Source organism: Terrapene carolina, unplaced genomic scaffold, assembly GCF_002925995.2.
Source record: "Terrapene carolina triunguis isolate 2854851 unplaced genomic scaffold, T_m_triunguis-2.0 Scaffold189, whole genome shotgun sequence".
Classification (NCBI taxonomy): Eukaryota; Metazoa; Chordata; order Testudines; family Emydidae; genus Terrapene; species Terrapene triunguis.
The window spans coordinates 12,489,665-12,511,937 of NW_020664540.1; the positions used below are offsets into that span (position 1 = coordinate 12,489,665).

The window sequence follows — 22,273 nt, forward strand, 5'->3', positions numbered from 1 at the left end:
GTGTGCTGGTATAGCTATACCTGGATAATCGTACCAGAAAACCCTTCTAATGTAGGTGCACTTATACTGGCAAAAAAGTGCTTCTGACAGCACAGTTTATTCTGGCTTGGTGAACAAAACCAGCTCTAGTCATAAATTCTCTTATGCCAGTAGAACTGCATCTACACTAGGAGTTTGGCCATCATAGTTATGCCACCAAAATAATCACACCCCTAACAGACCTAGCTAACCACACTATGAACACTCATGACTATTCTCAAACCCTTACCAACCTCTCCCCTCAACTCCTCCCCCATCCAACCCCAAGCAGAATTTAGAGCCTGTAAAGGGAGAGGTGCCAGAGACTCCATAAAATCCACTAGAGACTTCACTTTTGCTATTGATTTTATATAGAAAGTACTCAAATGGGCATCAGTATAAAACCCTAAGATAGACAGATAGGGTATGTCTACATTGCCATTAAACACCCATGGACATTAATCACTGGCTATGAGGCTGTTTAATTGTAGTGTAGATGCTCAGGGGGTCCCAGAGCCTGGGCTCCAGCCTGAGCCCAAATGTCTACACCACTATTGATCAGCGCCGCAGCCTGAGCCACGTGAGCCCAAGTCAGCCACGGGTGTTTAATTGCAGTGTAGACAAACTCATAGATATGCTGGCAGAGATTTGAAGTGTAGACCTACCCTCAGATACATCAGTATAAATCCAGAGTAACTCCGCTGACTGCTACAGCAAAGGTAAGATAATGCTATGGTATAAACTAAAGTAATTCAGGAGAGACCCTGGATTTGCACCAATATATCTAAAAGCAAAGTTTGGCCCACAGCATGTAGTTTCAGAACCGGCCACACCTTCCTTTAGCTGGAAGACAATGTCTACTGCAAGGGAAGGGAACTGGGTGGAAGATATTACATTATGGGGCTAAATTAGTGACTCTCACCTGCACTTCTGCTGCAGCTGAATCAATTCATATATGGAGATATACCTATCTCATAGAACTGGAAGGGACCTTGAAAGGTCATTAAGTTGAGTTGAGTCCAGTCCCCTCCCTTCACAGCAGGACCAAGTACTGTCCCTGACAGATTTTGCCCCAGATCTCTAAATAGCCCCCTCAAGGATTGAACTCACAACCCTGAGTTTAGCAGGCCAATGCTCAAACCACTGAGCTATCTCCGCCCCCAATTATTTGCAGCTGCATCTTAAAACTCTGTCTTTTCACAGTTTCAAAGCCACTCACAACACATCATTTTTATTATACTCGACTACGAACTGGACATCTCTGCAATGTGCTGGGATCCAGTCCTGAAACCCTGACACACACAAGCAACCCTTACTCACACGGACAGTTCGACCAGCTTCACTGCTACTTATGTGAACAAAGCTCACTCATGTGAGTTTGGGTTGCAGGATTGGGCTGGTAATGGAACGCTAGACATAGAAAATTCACAAGTTGTATTTCTGAATGAATAATACATCTCGTTGTATGTTGCTGATGCTAATCCACTTAATTTTTCTAATTAGGGGGGTAGACTTCATGCTGCCAGCCCAGTTACACATTGTAGCAGTCCATAATCTGATAGCTTAGATGAGAGGATGATGGAGAACACTGGTTTGCATCAGCTGAGGATCCAGCCCAATATTTAGTTCCACCAAAAATATGATCAAAATGTTAGCATTGTAACTCAGAATCTTGACTTCTCTTTTTGAAGTCAAGTCTCATTTCAGAACATGTCTAGAGTGCACAGGAGAACTGGCAATCATACCCTCCTGCACTGAGACTACCTACACACAAAACTCAGAGACTACGGAACTTGGGAGATAATGCAAAATATCCAGTTCCTAGTGACAACCACTAGAGCCACTGCCTGGAACTAACATGATGAAAGATGGAACCCCAACATCAGGATAGGTAGATCTGAAAGTGCAGAAAGTTACAAAACTTTTGAATAGCAGTTCTCAAACCACTACAGTATTTTTGGCAGCTCCCAATGTATGGTTGGTGAGATTGTGGATAAAATATCCATACACGGAGCTTCCTGTCCTGCTTGCCTGTCCTCCATATTGTTCTTTTGATTGGTATATGTTTTGCTGCAGCCTGATGATGAGCTCTAGTGTCATATAACAGTTCAAGAGAATAGCAGAACCAGAAGCCTATGTTTAAAACACCATCTCCCTGCTACTGTAGATGAGGAAGCTGGGAGGCAACAGGCTGAAGAAAGGAAAGAGCGACCAGGTACATTTACTCTGTTGAGCAATCGCCATGAAACAAAGGAATCTGAACATCCTGGCTGAAAGCAAGAACAACTTTGTTCCTAGACCGTTCTAGGAGAGGACCTTGGAAGAACTAGGCAAGGAAGCAAGGAGTTGAAAGTGTACATATTTATTCTTGGTCAGTGCGGAATCCAGTGGCTGTACTTGCTGACAAACAGTCTCGTAAATAATGTTTGCTTTGAAAAAAGGAGAGGGGAAATGAGTTTCCTTTCCCTAAGCCTGCTTCTCTTTGGAGAAGGGAATTTCTTTATTTTTGTGCACCTGACAATGCTGGGCACGTTGTTGGTGCAAAACAACGACGAAGATGATGAGTGGAGAAAGATGAAGCAATTTCTGCCCCTTTGTCTTTATACTACATACATATATAAATAACTAAAATAGGGAAAGAACAAGTTAAGAATTATTTAGACAAGTTAGATGTCTTCAAGTTGGAAGGGGCTAATGCAATATGTCCTAGAATACTTAAGGAACTGGCTGAAGAGATCTCTGAGCTATGAGTGATAATCTTTGAGAGGAGGATGGGAGAGATCCCGGAGGCCAGGAAAAGGGCAAATATAGTACCTATCTATAAAAGGGTGAAAAAGAACAACCCAGGGAATTGTAGACCAGTCAGCTTAACTTTGGTACCTGGAAAATAATGGAACAAATAATCAAACAATTGATTTGTAAGCACCTAGAATATAATAAGGTGAGAAGTAAAAGACAACATGGATTTGTCAAGAACAAATCATGTCAAACTAACTTAATATCCCTTTTTGACTGGGTAACAAGCCTTGTGGATAGGAGGGAAGCAGTAAATGTGAGATATCTCGACTTAAGTAAGGCTCTTGATATTGTCTCACATGATTTTCTCATAAACAAACCAGGGAAATATAGCCTACACGAACCTACTATAAGGTGGGTGCACAACTGGTTGGAAAACCATACTCAGAGAGTCGTTATCAATGGTTCACAGTCAAGTTGGAAGGGCATATCGAGTGGGGTCCCACCACTCTCTGTCATGGATCTGTTCTATTCAATATCTTCATACATTATTTGGATAATGGCATAGAGAGAATTATAAAATTTGCAAACAATACCAAGCTGGGAGGGGTTGCAAGCACTTTGGAGGAAGGTTTAGAAATGATCTCGACAAACTGAAGAAATGGTCTGAAATAAACAGGATGAAATTCAATACGGACAAATGAAAAGTACTACACCACTGTATTTTCCTCAAGTGTCCTGGGCTTGGCTAATGGCAGCACAGCTCCTAGAGGAATCAATAAAGGGACACTCCTTTGTTGATTCTGATTAGCTGCTCCGCACTGATCTCTCTAGGCTCCTTAGTACATGCTGTAGTTGATTATTACTTAGTGTTTATATTACAAGAACAACTGGAAGTCCTAACTGAGATTAGCATCCCGTTTTGCTGGGCACTGTGTGCATCGCACTGGGCTTGTCTACATGGGGAAATTTACTGACATAGCCATATGGGTAACGCTTATTCCAGAATAAGAATGTCCACATGGGGAGTTGCACTGGTGTAACTATCCCAGTAAATCTCCCTGTGCAAATACGCCCTAACACACAGTCCCTGGCTCAAAAAGCTTATAATGTAAATAGACAAGACAGATAAAGGGTGGAAGAGAAACAGAGGCAGGAAGTGACTTGCCCCAGTTCATACAGCAGGGAGTAGAACTTGCTAATCCAAAGCAACACTAGTGTACGGAGGCCAGTGACAGAAAAAGGTGCATGTCAGAACTAATGTGAAACTGAAATGGGGCCAGTAGGCGATATCTTGGCTGAGTCCATGAGACATTTCCAAGCATTTGGTTTTGCAGCATTCGGTCAAGCTCAGTCAAGTATTGCCATTCTCAAACACAGTATCATTTAAAAATACATTCTATATAATAAAAAAAACAAAACCTTACATTTGAGGCCCTGATCCTGCAGTCAGGCCCACCCTGCAGATCTGATTGCCGGGTAGGGGCCTTACAGCTTTTTTGCTGCCCCAAGCACGGCAGGCAGGCTGCCTTCGGCGGCTTGCCTGCGGGAGGTCCCCGGTCCCGCGGATTTGGCGTACCCGCCGCCGAATTGCCGCCGAATCCGCGGGACCAGAGGACCTCCCACAGGCATGCCGCCGAAGGCTGCCTGACTGCCGCCCTCGCAGGGACCGGCAGGGCACCCCCCGCGGCTTGCTGCCCCAGGCACGCGCTTGGAGCGCTGGTGCCTGGAGCTACCGCTGGGGCCTTAATGGGTTACTTAGAATGCTGCATCCTTTCTCAAAGGATAGTTATTTTTATTGCTAAAAAGCAGTTAAAAATGCAGGCGTAGTGGAAAATTCAACCAAACTGCACAGAAGAAATTCAATTCAAATAAATATCCTTTCTCAACTACAACTTCTCCAAATACCTGGTGGTATTCTTGTTCCATCAAACGCCACAATGGTAAATCACACATGGCATGCTAAGCTTATACTATGCTACTTTAGACAATAATAAAAAACAAAACAATACAACCCCCCACCCCGCCCAAGAGGATCAATTCTGAATTTAAGGCTGCACACTATAGAGATACAACCTAGCTTTTCAAATAGCTGATGGTGTGAAGTGAATTGCGGTAAGATGGCATATTGGCACATCAGAGCATCTTGTAATACACCATGAAGGCGGCACAGAGCGAAGAACACACCTTGAGTTGAGAAATGCCCACTTGCTACACTAACCCTATGGTATTGGGTGGCACTCATTTGCTTAGCCTGAAACTAATGCTAAAATGAAAATAATCTTTTGCAAGGCAGTGTTTATTTCTCCACTCAAATTAAGCTTTGTGCAAAGATACTGGTATTAAAACATTAATAGCACTAGTACAAAGACCACATAAATGTATCTTAAGTATACACTGGCTGGATTCTCAATGAAAATGAAGAAAAGCTGTCATCTTACGGAAAGTTAGGGGAATATATTTTCCTTCTATCTCTGTCTTGCCATCTTTTCTTTTCAAACTGTGCAACCATATATAACTGGAGCAGAGCCTGTTTCTGGGGGGCGGGGGCAGCAGGGTGTCTCATTTTCACTCACCTTTCATACCACTCCCTTCTTCCTGGAATGTGTTACGAGCAGAAGGCTGATCTTCTAAATGTTCACTCCCACCACTTCCCGAAGAGGCTACACTGCTCTGTGGAGACAGGGGGGCGTGATCGGAGGGGATGCACTGGGGTCCTCTAGCTCGTAAATCCTCATGAGACATCCATCCATGTCCTAGAGGCTGGTTTGGCACATTCATGGGTGGGGTAAGGGACACAGATCGTTTCAAAGGGCTGTGGTGTGTCTGGCCTGAGAGAACTGAAAAAAAATAAAATTAAACAGGTTATTCCCCCCCTCATGTTCTGGGATGCAGCAGAATCCACAGTGAAGCTAATTAGTTAATCATGGTGTGTACTGCTTACTTCCAGAACTACAATTTCATGACTGGCTGCCAGTAACTGACTCATAGCCCGATCTTTCTTTTGCCTTCTCAGAAACAGAAAGATACAACACCTCAAGCAGGATGGGATCACACGATCCAGATCTAATCGCTTAGGAAAAAATGTTGCATGGATTTGATTTCTAATTTTTAAAAAACTGGTAAGTTTTTCACTCTAAAATTATTTTTCCTGGGATCGAGGGCATAGTTACATGCAGGACAGAAAACACAGGTAGAATGAGGCTACATATATTCTGTTGCTACCATTTGTCTTCATTTCTGCACAGACTATTTTATCTGTCTTGCACAAAAGATGCAGTGGTGAAGTTTTAGATGGAGAAGGAATTTTCAGACAGCTATACGTAGGAGTACAGAACTTGCCACACTGGACCAGACCTATCCTCCCCCTAGTTCTGCATCCTCTCTAGTGGCCTGCACCAGATGTTTCTGAAGAAGGTGAAATAAAATCCCCATAATGCAATTATGCAACAACTTGCCCACAGGGGAAGTTTCTTCTTACTTCCTTTAGGCAAGTGGTCAGCTTATGCCCCAAAGCATGACCATTTACATCCCTTATAGTTGTTATCCTATCTAATGTAATTGGATGGCTCATTATCCATATAAATGTCTATCCCTTTTTGAATCCTACTAATCTCTTGGACTCAAAGGGCATGACTACACTGCAAAGAATGGTACCGAGTCTTAGAGCCCAGGTCAATTCCCTTGGATTTGTGGGGTTTGGGCCGCAGGGCTAAAAACAGCAGTGTAGACGTTCCAACTTGGGTTGGAGCCCAGGCTGTGAGATCCTCCCCTCTGGCTGGGTTTCAGAGCCTGGGCTCCAGCCCGAGCCTGAATATCTACAAAGCTATTCTTAGCCTGTCAGCCCGAGACAAATAACCCAGGTTCTGGCAGTCCGTGCTGTGGGTCTTTCTTTGCAGTGTAGTCATACCCAATCAATCTATGATTAATAATGAGAGCATCACAACAGAGAGGAGCCCAGCAGGTGGGCTATAAAGTGCACGTCTTTCAACCTTCCAGAAAAAACAGACATCAAAAGTTATGCTATAAATATGTCTAGGTGACAAGCAGATTAATCAGATTCCCAAGAATCCTTTGAGGTTTTTCTCTCTGGTTATATATGTATTTACATTTTCCCTGACTGATATATTAACATGAACCAGTTCAATTTGTTTTTGGCAAATAACATTTACAATACTAGGGAAAAGAGGAACAATGCAAACTCCTGTGATTTGGGATTATTTCTTGGAGAGTTTTAGCAACATATGAGAGATTTCAAAGCTGGGTGTGTATTCACCTGGCTTTGAGTTTAAATAGTAATGCAGATGCTCTTGCTTGGGAAGTTAATAAAAAAAGAAGTTTTAGGATTTCTGAGACTTTTCTGGAAGAGTGTTTAATTCTGAATATAATTTAAATGCAATTATTTTTATTGCAGGATCTGAGTTTCAGGCTACTACTCAAATACATTTCAACATTTTTTCAGTGCCCTTTCAAGGTACCATCTAATTAATTTTTAGGCACCTGTCAATGAGCCTCTCTCATCAGTTCATTTTGGTTGTAAATAGGGGCAATTTGAAGTGTGTAGGGGAGAGGAGAGAAACTAAGGACTTATCTCTGTTTTCTATGGGTGAAATATATCTGAAAAGATTGCTCTGTTTGCTGCAGAAAATTCAAATTCAATTATTTGTATAGTCATTAATTTGACACAGACTGACTGAACTACAGATGCATTTAATGTATTTGTTTTAATCTAGATAAGTAAGGTTTAAATGTCCATTTAAACATGTTTTATTATAGTGCATTGAATGGAATTGGCCAGTCTTTTGGGGGGTTGTTTGCTCCAAGTCAAAAATACTTCTGGATCCGCTTGTTTGCAGGTTCTAGTAAACTGCTCTAACTGGTGATATTGAGTTCTAATAGTGGTCTCTCAGTGGCACATCTGTTAAAACAAACAGAACATCAGAAAATTTTAGCTGTGCTGGGGAAGTCTGTTTGATGGGCCTACTGACAGACTGGTCAGCAGAGATGTAGTTAACTTTCTTAATATTTAAGTGTTGGCAATTAGTCTTCTGTGTTCAGAACCTCAGGCACAAATTCCTAAATCAGTCTAGATGCAAACTCAAGACAGGATGGATTATGTTGTGATGGCTACGAGAAATGGCTTTTATTTATATATTTCCTTAGGAAGGCTTAATTTCTGCAGAAAAGAGCAAATTCTGCAGGAAGAAGCTAATTACACAACACGGGCAGATTCCTTCACATCCCTGATTTCTGACTGCTTTAGATGCAAGTTTCACCATCAGGATGAGAAGAAGAGATATGCAGTAAAAATACCCCAGGTTTCAATTTCAGCTATTGCTCTGGTGAAAGCATGTTACCAAAACATTCCTGACTGACCAGAAGCACAGAGACAAGATGAACAAATAGTGGAAAAAGGGGGGAAAGTGAGTGAGAAACTCAGTAACTTTATTTATTTCACGGCTGGTCTTATTTATTAGACACTCATTTAAAAGTAGCCTGCTACTGTGCACAATCTAATAGACAACAACACGAGCATGTAGACTCCTCCAACTTCTAAAGAGTTCCTTGGTCTTCAGGTTCTTACTGTAAGAGAATCTGGTGCCTCTTGAGAACATAGCAGAACATTGTGCAGGTGGAATCATTGGTTCTCTCTGGATTAAACAATTTCAAGAAACTGACTCCCCTCAAACGTTTCATGACACAGTAAAAGATGCGTCAATGGGTACTTGGTATTACTTTAAGAGCAATGCTAAATATTAAACTGTTACTTACTGTTACCGTGGTTCTTTGAGACGTGATGCAGATGTGTATTCCATTTAAGTGTGTACGCGCCCAGCACGCTGGAGCTGGAGATTTTGTCTAGCGGTACACGTGGAGGGGTGATGCTTGCGCCTTGTGGCTGCAGCCCCCCTCCCCTGGCTATATGTGGCAGCGCTGCTCTGACCCCCTCCTTAGTTCCTTTGCACTGAACACCCATGAGACGGGACTCCGATGCAGAGGAGACAGAGGGTGGGTCGTGGAATACATGGTCTGCATTACAGCTCAAAGAATCACAGTTAGAGTACGTAACCGTTCCTTCTTCTTCAAGTACATGCAGATGTGTATTCCACTTAGGTGACCTCCAAGCAGTACCCCTCCCAAGAGGCGGAGCTCGGAGTCTACGGAAATAAGGATCTCCTTCTGAAGTTTGCATCCACTCGGGAAGATGCAGTAATGGCATAATGGCCTGTCACTGTACGGATGGAGGACCATGTGGCAGCCTTTCAAATATCCAATATGGAAATGTCACTGAGGACCACTATTGACGTTGCTTGCGCTCTTGTCGAAGGAGCTCGCGTTCGCTGAGGAGGCACAGCCGAAGCTATTTCATATGCAGTCTTGATATAGGATGTTATTTGTCTAGAGATGGCCTGTGAAGAGACTGCTTCATGTGGTTTGCATATGACACGAACAGGCAAGGCGAAGCATGAAATGGTTCAGTCCTATCCAGATAGGAAGCTACACATCACCTGACATCCAAGGTATGTAGAGGCTGCTCCTCTGGAGATGAATGCAGCCTAGGAAACAAGACAGGTAAATACACTGCATGGTGCAAATGAAACTGAGAAACCACTTCAATCAAAAATGTAGGGTGTGGTCGTAAAGTCACCTTGTCTTTAGAGAACTGTGTGTAAGGAGACCCTGCCATCAGAGCCTGCAACTCTCACACCCTCGATGCGGACATAGTCGCTATCAGGAACTCGGTTTTCTGACACCAAAGGGGCAGTGGACAAGATGCCAGTGTTTAGGTCCCACAAGGGGACTGGCTCTCATAGCGGAGGATGTAGATGTAGATGTAGAAACCCTTTCAAAAAATCTCATCACCATGGCATTGGGGAAGACTGAGTTTTCCCTGTACATGGGGATGAAATGCAGATACTGCTGCCAGATGCACTCTCAATGAACTAAGTGCAAGACCCGACTTCTGAAGGTGTAGCAGGTACCCCAAGATGTCCTGGATAGAAGTCTGCATTGGTTGGATCACGTGGGCCAAAGACCACACCGAAAACCTCTTCCGCTTCGCTAAGTAGGCCATCCTGGTAGAGGACTTCCTACAGGTGAGGACTAGTGGGACAGCCACTGAGCACTGCTTTTCTTATTCCTTCAACCATGCAGGAGCCACGCCATGAGACGCTGGGAGCAGAGATGCAATTGTGATTTTGAGTGAGCAGGTTGGGATGGAGAGGAAGCAAAATGGGAGGCTGAACTGACAGCGTGACAAGGTCGGAGAACCAGCACTGGCTCAGTCATGCCCAGGCAAGGAGACTGAGCTTGGCCTGATCTGCCTTGAGCTTGAGGATTACCTAAGAAATTATCGGGATGGGGGAAAGGCGTATAGGATAGTCGACTGTCAACTGCAGTGAAAAACGTCGGAGGGGAAGCTTGGACTGAAGCCCCTGCCCCGAGAGTAGAACAGGCGACATTTCCTGTTCTCCCTTATAGCAAACAGGTTGATTGTGGGAATGCCCCACGATGCAAAGTTGATCCGTAGGACATCTATCTTCAGGGACCACTCATGGTGGTCCACAAGATGAATCTGTACCCCGAGCAAGTGGACGGCTGTTGGAGTAATGTTCTCCTCAATGCAAAACTGCCACAGATTCATCGCCTCTAGGCAGAGCGCCCTGGAGTGTGCTCCCTTTTTTTATTCACATAGTACATCACGGTGGTATTGTCAGTAAGTATGTGAACCACTGCGTGTCTGATATGGTCATGGAAGGCACGACATGCCTTGTGGATGGCCTGAAGTTCCAGCACATTGATATGGAGTGAGGCTCCTGCTCAGACCACAGTCTCTGTACCTTCAGCGACGCCAGGTATGCCCCCAACCCAGCAGGGAGGCGTTGGTAACAAGTGACTTGATTGGTGATGGCCGGACAAAGGAAATGCCCTGGCAAACATTCTGTGGATAGGTCCACCACGGCAAGGAGTCTAGAACCGGTGGAGGGAGGGAGACAAGTCTGTCCAGAGAATGAAGAGTAGGACAGTAGATTGTCCTGAACCGCATTTGAAGGGGGCGAGGGCACAACCTTGCAAACTGGACCATCTACATGCAAGCGGACATGTGGTCCAACGGTCTCAGACACATTTGAATGGTCATGGAAGGCTGAAATTGCAGACTGAGGCAAAGATGTTGAATTGTCTGAAAACAGTCAGTCGGCAAAAACACTCTCAATGTCATGGAATCTAACAGGGCCCCAATTAAGGCAATTTTTTGAGTGGGAGCCAAAGATGATTTTCTGGTATTTAGAATGAGATCCAAACACAGTCAAGCAAGTGCGAAGTGGGACTGATGTGAGCAAGAACTTCCTCTCTGGATCTGCCCCTCGGTGACCAGTCGTTAAGGAACAGGAAGATGTGGATTCCCTTTTTTCTGAGATATGCCGTAACCATGACGACACATTTGGTGAAAACTCAGGGGTGGAAGAGAGGCTGAATGGGAGGACGTTGTATTGAAAGTGGTCTCTCGTATACAGTTGGTACCAGCATCTCCCTCGTCCTTACCAGACTCGAAGGATGCCCGGAGGCCAGAACTGGAGTCAATAGTACAAGGAAGGGTCAAAAGTACCCACATTGTCCTGCACGCTGGCGCCAGCTCTGTGCCAGTCCGTGTTTTTCCTGGGGGAGGCAGAATAGTCGGCCCAAGACCTGGCGAGATCTTGATCGGACTTATATGACCTCCTCCTCGGCGCAGTCAATGGGGAAAACGGCTCCTCCATTTCTTCAGAGAGGCACCTGCTTCAGAACGTGAAGTGGCAGCGCTCTCAGAGCCCGAGGGTCATCTTCCACCTGATGAGGGACTCAGTACCGGATCAGGCCACGTGGCCTGTCCGAGCAGGTGGTGCATGAGGCGAAGGTCCCCAGCTACCCGAGTTCTTTTCTTGAACAATCTACAGATCGTGAAATGATCCTTGAGGTGAGCTGTGCCGAGACAGAGGAAGCACCGCGTGTGGGGATTGCTCCTCCACAGTAAGGACAATGTTTAATCCCCAGTGAGTGCATCACCGCGGAAACAGACTACTAACTAACACTAACTACTAGCTATATACAATAAGAAGTGAGCCAAGTCTATTTGGAGGTTGTGAGGCTAAAACCACACAGAACTTTGACTCCAACCACAGGCAGTAAGAAGGAACTGAGGGGGGTCGGGGCAGTAGAGGAGTCACAACCCCGAGGTGTGAGCGCCGCCCCCCTCCCCATGCGTACTGCTAGACAAAATCTCCAGCTGTGGCACGCTGGGCGCGTACACATCTAAGTGGAATACACGTCTGCGTCTATCTCAAAGAAGAATGAAATATTCCTAGGGGTGGTGGGTTTCTTGACAGGAAGCTAGATACATTTAAGAAGCTCTGGCTAGACAAGATGGGTCAGTGAGCCCTGATAAAAGTGCAGGGAAGATGAATGAGACATCCTTGCCTTTGCAATCATATTCTGAAAGTTAGTGACACTTCAACTCTGCACTTGTCCTTGTTGAACCTCATCAGATTTCTTTTGGCCCAATTCTCCAATCTGTCTAGGTCACTCTGGACCCTATCCGTACCCGCCAGGGTATCTACCTCTCCCCCCTGCTTAGTGTCATCCGTGAACTTGCTGAGGGTGCAATACATCACTTCATCCACATCATTAATGAAGGTGTTGAACAAAACTGGCCCCAAGACTCACCCCTGCGGCACTCTGCTTGATACCGGCTGCCAACTAGACATCGAGCCGTTGATCACTACCTGTTGAGCCCAACGATCTAGCCAGCTTTCTATCCATCTTATAGTCCATTCATCCAATCCATACTTCTTTAACTTGCTGGCAAGAATCCTGTGGGAGACCATATCAAAAGCTTTGCTAAAGTCAAGTTATATCACGTCCGCCGCTTTCCCCATATCCACAGGCCAGTTATCTCATCATAGAAGTCAATCAGGTTGGTCAGGCATGACTTGCCCTTGGTGAATCCATGTTGACTGTTCCTGATCCCCTTCCTCTCCTCCAAGTGCTTCAAAATGGATTCCTTGAGGACCTGCTCCATGATTTTTCCAGGGACTGAGGTGAGGCTGACCGGTCTGTAGCTCCCCAGATTTTCCTTCTTCCCTTTTTTAAAGATGGGCACTACATTTGCCTTTTTCCAATTGTCTGGGACCTTCTCTGATTGCCATGAGTTTTCAAACATAATGGCCAATGGCTCTGCAATCACATCAGCCAACTCCCTCAGCACCCTCGGATGCATTAGATCCAGACCCACAGACCTGTGCATGTCCAGCTTTCCTAAATAGTCCTTAACCTGTTCTTTCACCACTGAGGACTGCTCACCTCCTCCCCATACTGTGTTGCCCATGCAGCAGTCTGGGAGCTGACCTTGTCTGGGAAGACTGAGGCAAAAAAAAAAAAAAAAAAAGCATTGAGTCCTCCACCTTTTTCCACCTCATCTGTCACTAGGCTGCCTCCCCGATTCAGTAAGGGTCCCACACCTTCCCTGACCTTCTTCAGGAGATACTCATGCATCCTGCAGCAGTACATCCTATCACTCTGAATGCTAGCCAAGATGGTGGACCAGGTATTGCTCCTCCTGAATCATTCTGGGGAGACCTTCCTCAGACACTCTTTATCTGGAGCACTGGTGTTTAATGGGGCAGGGCCCAGAGCATGCAGATCGTTGTCTGTGGAGAGGTAAACCATTCGTTTGTCAGTCCTGATTTACATCATTAATTCATTTCTCTGTTGCTGCTCTGATCCTACAGCCCACACTCATGCCAAGATCTCATTGCCTTCAGGGGGAGCTTAGCTGTGTGTTGTTGACACACCTGGCCCTTATGAGGGTGTAGTGTAGCTTCCCTCCACAGCATGGTGAAGGGATTGGGCAGGGGTGAAAGTAACTTAAAGGACTTACCGGTATGCCGGAGTCCTGAGCAGGGGGCGTGGCCTCAACCGGAAGAGGCGGGGCCTCAACCAGAAGAGACGGGGCCTTTAAATACCCGGGCCCTTTTAATCAAGATTTAAAGGCCCAGGGGCTCCAGCTGGGAACCCCGGGGCCTTTAAATCACCCCCGGAGCCCTGCCACCACTACCCCAGGGCTTTGGCAGCGGGGCTTGGGAGGCGATTTAAAGGGCCTGGGGCTCCAGCCACTGCAGGGAGCCCTGGGCCCTTTAAATCGCCAGCCTGGGGAAGCTGGCCCGGTCCGGCACGGCGTACTGGCTCTTGCTGGTCGCCGTACTGGACTGGACCGGCTTACTTTCATCTCTGGGATTGGGGGCCATAAGCCAGTCTTCCCTCTGCTGTGCTTTGTTCCTCAAGTGGTGCTGGCAGGCAGCCATGAGGAAAGCACATGCACTGCAAATGGGCCTGTCCCCAGCACTTGGAAGAAGCTGAGAAGGGTCAGTTCACGCCCCCAAACACACCCTGAGGCACCTGAGCAAAGGCCAACCACAATCTGGGAGTTAATTATTAATTGTGAGAGCCTAGGTGGGCTCATTAAATGGTTTGTGTCCCAGGGAAACTTGCACTAAATGATCTGGAGCCATTTTTCCCCAATGGTGTTTGGAATTGCCAGATACTGCAGTCTCTCTCAGGTTTCAAACCAATTTAGACTTAAAATTAATAGAAAAAAAAAAAAACCCCATGACAATGCCCTGACCTACTCCAGACACTGCTGGGATGCAGAACTCTTCCTAGCAGGGCCAGGATTCTGAACGTACTGTAGCGAAGAGAGGCTAATAACTTCTTTTCCAGAGGGCTGAGGCTATGGTTTACAACAGAAGACATTTTCATCTGGTCTGCAGAAACAGCTGCTGGAGAAAGACTTGAAATTTGCAATCCTTTATTCAGGAAAACTGGTGTGTGGTCTGTGGTAGCCAGTCAAGGCCAGCTCCTCAGCTGGTGTCAATCTGCATTGCTTCTTTGGCACATTAGATAACACTAACTGCATTACAGTTAAAAGACTGAGGTGCAGGAAGATCCTGAAACGTATTTAGGGCAATTCTGAGGTGGGATGGTTTCTCTCTTTGATCGCTTTCTCTGTGAACCAGACTCTGTTCACTCCCAAACTGACTGTAGCGCTTTATCCCATGCTGTTGATCCATGTAGGATGTGGGCCATGCAGACTGGGGTTTGTTTATTCTCTCTCCCTTTTTGAAGTGGGGTTGCCTTTTTTATACACCAGGGCTAATTTCAGGAGCATTTTTCACTAATGACCATGAGGAACGGCAAACGATGTTTATGCTGCGGCTTCTTGGGAGGGCAGACCAAATGTTCAGAAGGCAAAAAGCAGCCCCTCCCGTAATTAGAGCACAGGGCTTGGGTTCTATAATCGGCTCTGCCATCGATGCAATGTGCAGCCTGGGACAAGTGGCTTAACTTTTCTCTGCCTCTGTTCGCCCATCTCAAAATGTGGAGAAGAGTATTTTAAAGTGCTGTGAGACTCTCGGCACAGTGCAACGGTGGAGATATTAGTGACTCCATCACTAAGATTTACCTCTAAAACCGAACTAAAAATTCCTCGATGTCACGCTGCAGTGGCTGAATTTGACACAAATGGCCTGATTTATGGTCCTCCCAGGCCCCACTGTGTCTCTCCAGCTCTGGCCCCTGGGGGAAATCCCACAGTGCAAGGAGGTTCGCTGGGTGGTGCGGAACTGTTGGAATGGCTCTTTGCTTCTCCCATCCTCAGAACTTCCAGGGTAAGGGGCCTGCCAGGGAGATTGCTGGGGTCGGGAAACCTGGCCAGAACACCCTGGGGTGTGACTATTTTCAATTGCTGGATGGCTCCTGAGGGCCATTGCAGCCATGCATGATTTAGAGTGGTCCTGCAATTGCTCTAAACGATGTGGATACAATGTGGAACACAGTTCTCTAGTTGATGGAGTAAGAAAACATGGTCCAAAGCACATCTCTAACCCTACTGGCACTTGGGTTGGGTTTTTTGTTTTTAATTTAAGAAGCAGTGTGCCCTCTGAGGGAATGGGTGTAAATCATGTTTCCTTCGGATGTGTCACCAAATGATGTTGTCCTGTTAACTACTATATTTTTTACTATGCAACTCTGTGGTTATAAGCTAAATCCCAATAAAATAGACACATAATGCAGCAGTTTGATCCCAACTAGTTTCCCATTTGAACTCACTGTGTTCTCAGCCCGTCCTGGCTCCCTTGCACCTCTATGCACTGCTCAGTTTGTGGACCAGAATGGGACAATACTGAACAGCTCCTTTTGTTCCTTTGCAAGGAAACAGCAAGTTCAGAACAGAACAGGCCCTTTTCCCCCGGCGGCTATTCAAATCATTAGGAAGAGTCTGTTCCAGGAAAAGCACCCTGTTAAGGCAAACAAATTGCTTGCCTCTTTCACAGTTTCTCCTACTTTCTCTAGTGAAGAACCCAGAAACAAAAGCCATGAATCAGACAGGCTGTCCTGCTATTGGTCCCTTTTCCTGCAGTAGTTCACTCACATAACTAGTGACATACAGACGAATGGAAAAGCTCAGGCTTGTATGAAGCAGATCTTGATGAAACTACTGTGTTGAAAAATATACCCCCTAACCCTTGAGGCCTTCTCTTTACATTCCATGCTTCGGCTTTTGTTGTTGTGATTGTAACTTCAGTTTTGAAACATCAAAGAAGCAAACTCTGGTCTCTGAACTGTATGCCAACAGCTGAGGGGAATAAAATCACCACCCAAAACCCAAGTTAGTGTTCCGCAGCTCAGCTTTTTCAAGCAAACCAAAACCTGACTCTCTTAAATGATGGCACAGTTGCCCATTCAAGATAAAGATTAGTTAGATACAGCAGCAATAACGCATTTGTTACTAGTACTGCTAATCTTTTCAAGTAGAGCCTGTAGGGCCTAATCCAGCGTCCACTGAAGTCAATGGGAATCTTTCAAAATACGATAAGCAGTGATTTCTTACCTGGTAGTTTGGTTTCAGTTGCAACTCACTGCACAACTAGTATTATTGTTTGCTCATTCATATGATGGCAGCATGCCCACACCCCAGTAAGGACCAGGACCCTATTGAGCTAAGCACTGGACAAACACATACGCTGACACTACACTGTCATTGCCCTGACACATGGAGCAAATCCATAACCACGGCTAAGTCTTCGTGTCCTGGTTGCTCCCAAAGGCAAGGATACATGTATTCCATGGCTGTAGTAAACAAAAAGTAGCGATCTCTGGAGAGGGATCCTGTAAATTCTACTGAACAGTAGAGGTCTTGTAATATTCTATTCTACACAGATTCTTATACCCACATGTATCACTATATAATGCACGACTGGAAGACTTTCAGATAATGTGACTAATATCTGTCAGTTTTAAATTCAGATGATTATTTAACACGGGGGATAAAAGACAAAACCAACAGTCTCAGGATGAACTCCTGGCCCTACTGAAATCAATAACAAAACTCCCATTGACTTCAGTGGGGCCAGGAGTTCACCCTCCGCTTTCTGGGTCAGTATTCGGTGACTAAGCATTCTAGGAGTTTTGCAAGAAGGCTCTACCCCTGTCCATGCTGTATCTGTTCTGTGGATGAAAAGAGAACCCTAGTCCTCAGGGCTGTACATCTGGCATCTTATACACACACTCAAATCCCTTTAAAATACACACTATAGTTGAACACTGTGCATAAGTGGGGAGTCCCAGTTCATTAACAGCAACATTTCATTGTTAACCCAAGTCTCAATAATTGCTCCACAATTTGCTGATTTTTCTGTTGGTTCCTAGGGAGGGTTCCTACCAGCTTGCTGACCAAGCTCTCCTAAATAAACTGACTGGTGACTCAGCAAGTCTCCTCTCATCTTCTCTTTCCACTTAACAGGTGGAGACCTCAAAGGACAGCAAAATCTGTTTCACTCCCCAGAATAGAATCAGAAACACGAAGAGTTGCAAACTCCTGCAAGGTTCCATACGGAAGTGCTACCAAACTACCTGTTCTCACTTGAACTTCTTCATATTATCTTCCCTTCACACATGATATTCCCTCACAGCTGTCACTGGTAAGCAACTTGGGGTTTCTCTCTCAGGAAGTTGCACCAATATAACTTAAAGTGTGAATTTAAACTGATACCTAAACTGGTGCAAAAGTCTTTGTGGATGCTCTTATTTCAGTATAAAAGTGGCTTATTTTGGTTTAGCTAAAGCTGATTAGGAATAGGTTTAAACTAAATAGGAATAAGCCACTCATATCCCAATATAAGAGTGTCCACACAGCCTTTTACATCAGTTTAACCATACCAGTTTATAATTATAATAATACACCTCTACTCCGATATAACGCAACCCGATATTACACGAATTCGGATATAACGCGGTAAAGCAGTGCTCAGGGGGGCGAGGCTGCGCACTCCGGCGGATCAAAGCAAGTTCGATATAACGCGGTTTCACCTATAATGCAGTAAGATTTTTTGGCTCCCGAGGACAGCGTTATATCAGGGTACAGGTGTATTAGAAATACTAATAATAATGATACCTGGCTCTTACATAGCACTTTTCATCAGTAGATCGCAAAGCACTTCACAATCCTTTATATTCAAGTTATACCACAATTTTCTCACCAAGTCCTTAGTCCCCTGGTCACCAGGGGCCATATTTCCAAAGGTATCTAGGTGCCTAAAGATACAGATAGGTGCTCAGTGGGATTTTGAAATGCTTCAAGGCAGGTCAGGTGCCTAACTCCAACTGAAATCAATAGGAATTAGGCACCTAACCTGCTTAGATGCTTTTGAAAATTCCACTGAGCACCTATCTGCATCTTTAGACACCTAAATACCTTTGGAAATCTGGTCCCATGTGCTCTGTGCTGACGTGTTCCACACTCGAGCTTACCGGCCCACAAGGTTCTGCTGAGGATGCTACACATCAGGCTGGAGGGACTCACATCACAAAAGAAAGCTGAGGGAGGTCTGGTTTGTTCTTCCTCCTCCCAGAAGGAAGCTTCTAAATCAAATTGCCTTTTCCCGCAACACTGCATCAACATTTAAAAAGCTCTAACCAGAGATGAAGAGATTCTGGGCCAAATTTGTGGCTTGTTTACATCAGTGTAGTTTCACTGAAGTCAACAGAGCTGTGCCCATTTATATAGGCTGAAAATCCGACCTCTAGGTTATTAAAGAAGCTTGGCAGGCTACTGGTGATGAGGTATCGGGTACCAGTCCCCGCCACAGTGGCAAGTGAAGGCAAAGGTGCTGATATTTATTTGCAGATTTATTAGCTGCATCATGCATCAATCACTTGCTGGGGACTGCTTAACAAAAGCTCCATCTTTGAGAAAATGTTTCCCTTCAGAAGAAGCGGTAGATTTGATAACATTAGCTTCTATACCGGAATACACTTTAGATGGATAGCCCTGCACTGCGCCTCCCCCTACCCCAGGCAAGCTACACAATCATCCTGGAGAGCACACAGTAGGGTGGAATTCAGAAATGTGCATGTACACAGCATTGGGCAAGCCTTGGTCCATTCCCATAGTGCCTGAGAACCATAAACAGTCATTAACATTCACATAGAAATAGATAAAGTGAACGGACTACCTGGAAAATCCACATTTTTGACAGTAATGAACCACTGAAAAAAAATGATGTATGTATAAGTCACATCATATACAACTGTCTAGGAAATACCACACAGGAAGTTACATGAATTTAAAAGAATTACTGCCTTTGTCATTTGCCTCATTAAATCATTCTGTCCTCCTCCCTTCTGGTCTACTTGTTAGTTTTTCTTCTTTATTTTTCTTCTCTTTTCACCCTCGCTCACGCTCTCACTCTGTCCTGTTCTCTTGCATACACTAGATCAGTAGTTCTCAAACTGTGGATCGGGATCCCAAAGCAGATCACCATCCCGTTTTAATGGGGTTGCCAGGGCTGACGTTAGACTTGCTGGGGCCCGGAGCTGAAGCCGATGCCCGAGGGTGGCAGGACTTGGGCTTGGTCCCCCCTGCCTAGGACAGCAAGTCTTGGGAGGGCTCAGACTTTGGTCACCCCTCCTCGGGTCGTGTAGTGCAATGAAGTTTGAGAACCGCTGCACTAGATGCACTGCCCCAACTGTGTGTGCTCTGTTCCCAGCAGGGTTGTTATCTATCCTTCCTGACCTGCTGAGGCTTGTTAGATTCCCTTGCATACATCTCTTGCTTCTGAACAGACCATCGCATTATGTAAGTTAGTGGTGGGAAAGACCTGAGCCCTTTCCCTGGCAAATGCAGAATACAGTCCCCCACTAAAGAATGTGAAAGATACTTAACTGATACGACGCATCACACTTTACCCAGAAAGCTAGTCTGACTCCATCTGTTGTCCCAGATACTGTCACAAACAGCACTGGTTGGTAATGCTTCTTGATAATCCCCAACTCAATATTTAAAATGGATATTTGGTACTTCCATTGGTAACTTCAGCCCTGCTGTCCGACCTACCACAATACGCGTATCAGTCCTTACTCGGTAGAACCCCAGCCAAACTCACTGACCATCCTCCTACCTTCTCCAAAAGATGAGAGTTTACAGGTGTAAAAAGTCTGCCCTAATCTCTATCAGCATTGCAGATTTCCCCACGCTAGAAGTTGACGCAAACATGTATCTGCTGTGTAACAAAACAAATTCTCAAACTATACTGATCGGCCAATTGGGAAGTCGGAAGTCACAAGAGAACACTGAACATCAACCAGCGTCTAATTACATCACAATTACATAACAAATGAGAGCAACACACTTAATGCAAATAGTTCAACTTCATGACTGCCAAAAACGAGCCATTAATTGCCGTGCATTTTATCCATTTGCATTTGGATAGCTCTGCTTTGAATCTGAGATAGACACAAAGTCATAATATAGCTGGAAAGGAAACATCCTTGCTGAAGTCTCCCAACTGCACTTTGATAGGAAGCAGTCATGGAGCAGATGTTGCTTATACAGAGTATGGAAATATCAAATCACTAGACCTATTATCCAACACTCCTTTAGCAATTTGAAGGATGTGATATCAGTAAGCACAACAGCAAACATTTTTTCCCCAAAAGTATCTGAAAAGGGGAAGGAAGCTATAATTATCGGAGCTGTTAAAAGTCTTAGTAAATGAAGCAAAATAACTGTTTTGTACACTGCTTCTTTAAACCACACGTCAGAGGTTAATTCAGTGTGTGTTACTGAATCAGTGTAACACAGCCATTCCAAATGTTACTGACAGGCAACATTTGACGGCCAAGATCCAATTCGACCAAAATCCAGGTCTGATCCAGTTCAGATAAAATAAGAGCCAGTCCACTCCATTTTTTCCCCCATGTTCAGAAAAGCGGTTTGTATATAATAGTTATCTATAGCAATTTCTTTATAGTTTTTAGAGCTAAATAGTCAAATAGGAACATTTTTTGTGAAAATTTTCATGGAAAAATTTGACCCTCTTCGGTCAAAACATTTTGAAATTAGAATTTTTTTCAACCAGCTCTAATATTTGTACATTTTTCATGCCTTTTGCTTGCCTCGCACTTCAGCAAAATACGACATGGGGGGAAGAGTTCCTGGGGATTTCCAACCAGACAAACTGGGAAGTGCTGGAAATGTCACAGGAAAGCCAGTTCTCATGAAATTGCCAGCAGCTTGCTGTCGGAGGGAATGCTAGGGGGATGAGAAAGGTAGCTCTCTGAGAACCAGATTATGCCCAGCTGCTGCACAGGTGTGCAAAGGGCGGGTGTGTGTTCACAAGCCCTAGCACCCCTCATGCACCAGCCACAGATAATCATAGTCTCTGTACTCTGAAATCAAAGAGGCTGCTCCCTTATAGTGCCCTGAGCATGTCAGCCATTCCATGGGTGTCTCACAAGCTAAGCTGGTCGATCTGAGCCAGGCCATGAAAGGCAAAACCAGAATCAGACTTACCTCCTACCTCAGTAGGAGGGGAAGACGAAGATTGTTTTCTTTATTTGTAGGTTTATTGGTCTCATCCATCCAGCATTCTCTGGGTACGTTTAAAGAGCTTAAAATAAAACATAACATGCTGACCAATGTCTGTTCTAAGCAGCCTCCCAGGATAAATGAAGCATATTCCTCACACACACCAAAGCCTGGAAAGGAACAGATGAGTGTCATAGCAAGCCTTCTGGCTCCATTAAACCAACAAGGGAAGTGCATGTCCACAGCCGAGGGCCCTCCATTGAGGATGCCCAGCCACCATTCCCCAGATATTCAAATCTAAGGCTATGTCTACACTACAGCCTATGTCAGCAAAATGTATGTCACTCAGGGATGTGAATATTCCACCCCCCTGAGCGACATAAGTTATGCCGACATAAGCGTTTGTGTGCACAGTGCTATGTCAGCAGGAGAGCTTCTCCCGCCAACATAGCTTATGCCGCTCATGGAGGTGGTATTTTTATACCGACGGGAAAACTCTCTCCTATCAGCATAGAGCATCTTCACCACACTCACTGCCGCAGCTTATGTCATATAGACATGGTCTAAGACTTAGCAAAACCAGGCCAACAAAACCAACCCATCTGATCTCAACTGTCA

At 45.0% G+C, this 22,273-nt stretch overlaps 1 protein-coding gene across 7 annotated transcripts in view; it reads right to left on the reverse strand.

The window, feature by feature from the left end:
- The window catches only part of SAMD4A (sterile alpha motif domain containing 4A), a 210,446-nt gene that overhangs the window by 43,897 nt on the left and 144,276 nt on the right, over positions 1 to 22,273 (reverse strand). For 5 of the 7 annotated variants that reach the window (XM_026654161.2, XM_026654163.2, XM_026654159.2 and 2 more), the window contains exon 4: positions 5,331 to 5,594. The exons of the other annotated variants lie outside the window; for them this stretch is intronic. In XM_026654161.2, the coding sequence (XP_026509946.1) occupies positions 5,331 to 5,594 (264 nt within the window). The remainder of the gene's footprint in view (positions 1 to 5,330; positions 5,595 to 22,273) is intronic. 7 annotated transcript variants of the gene reach the window in all.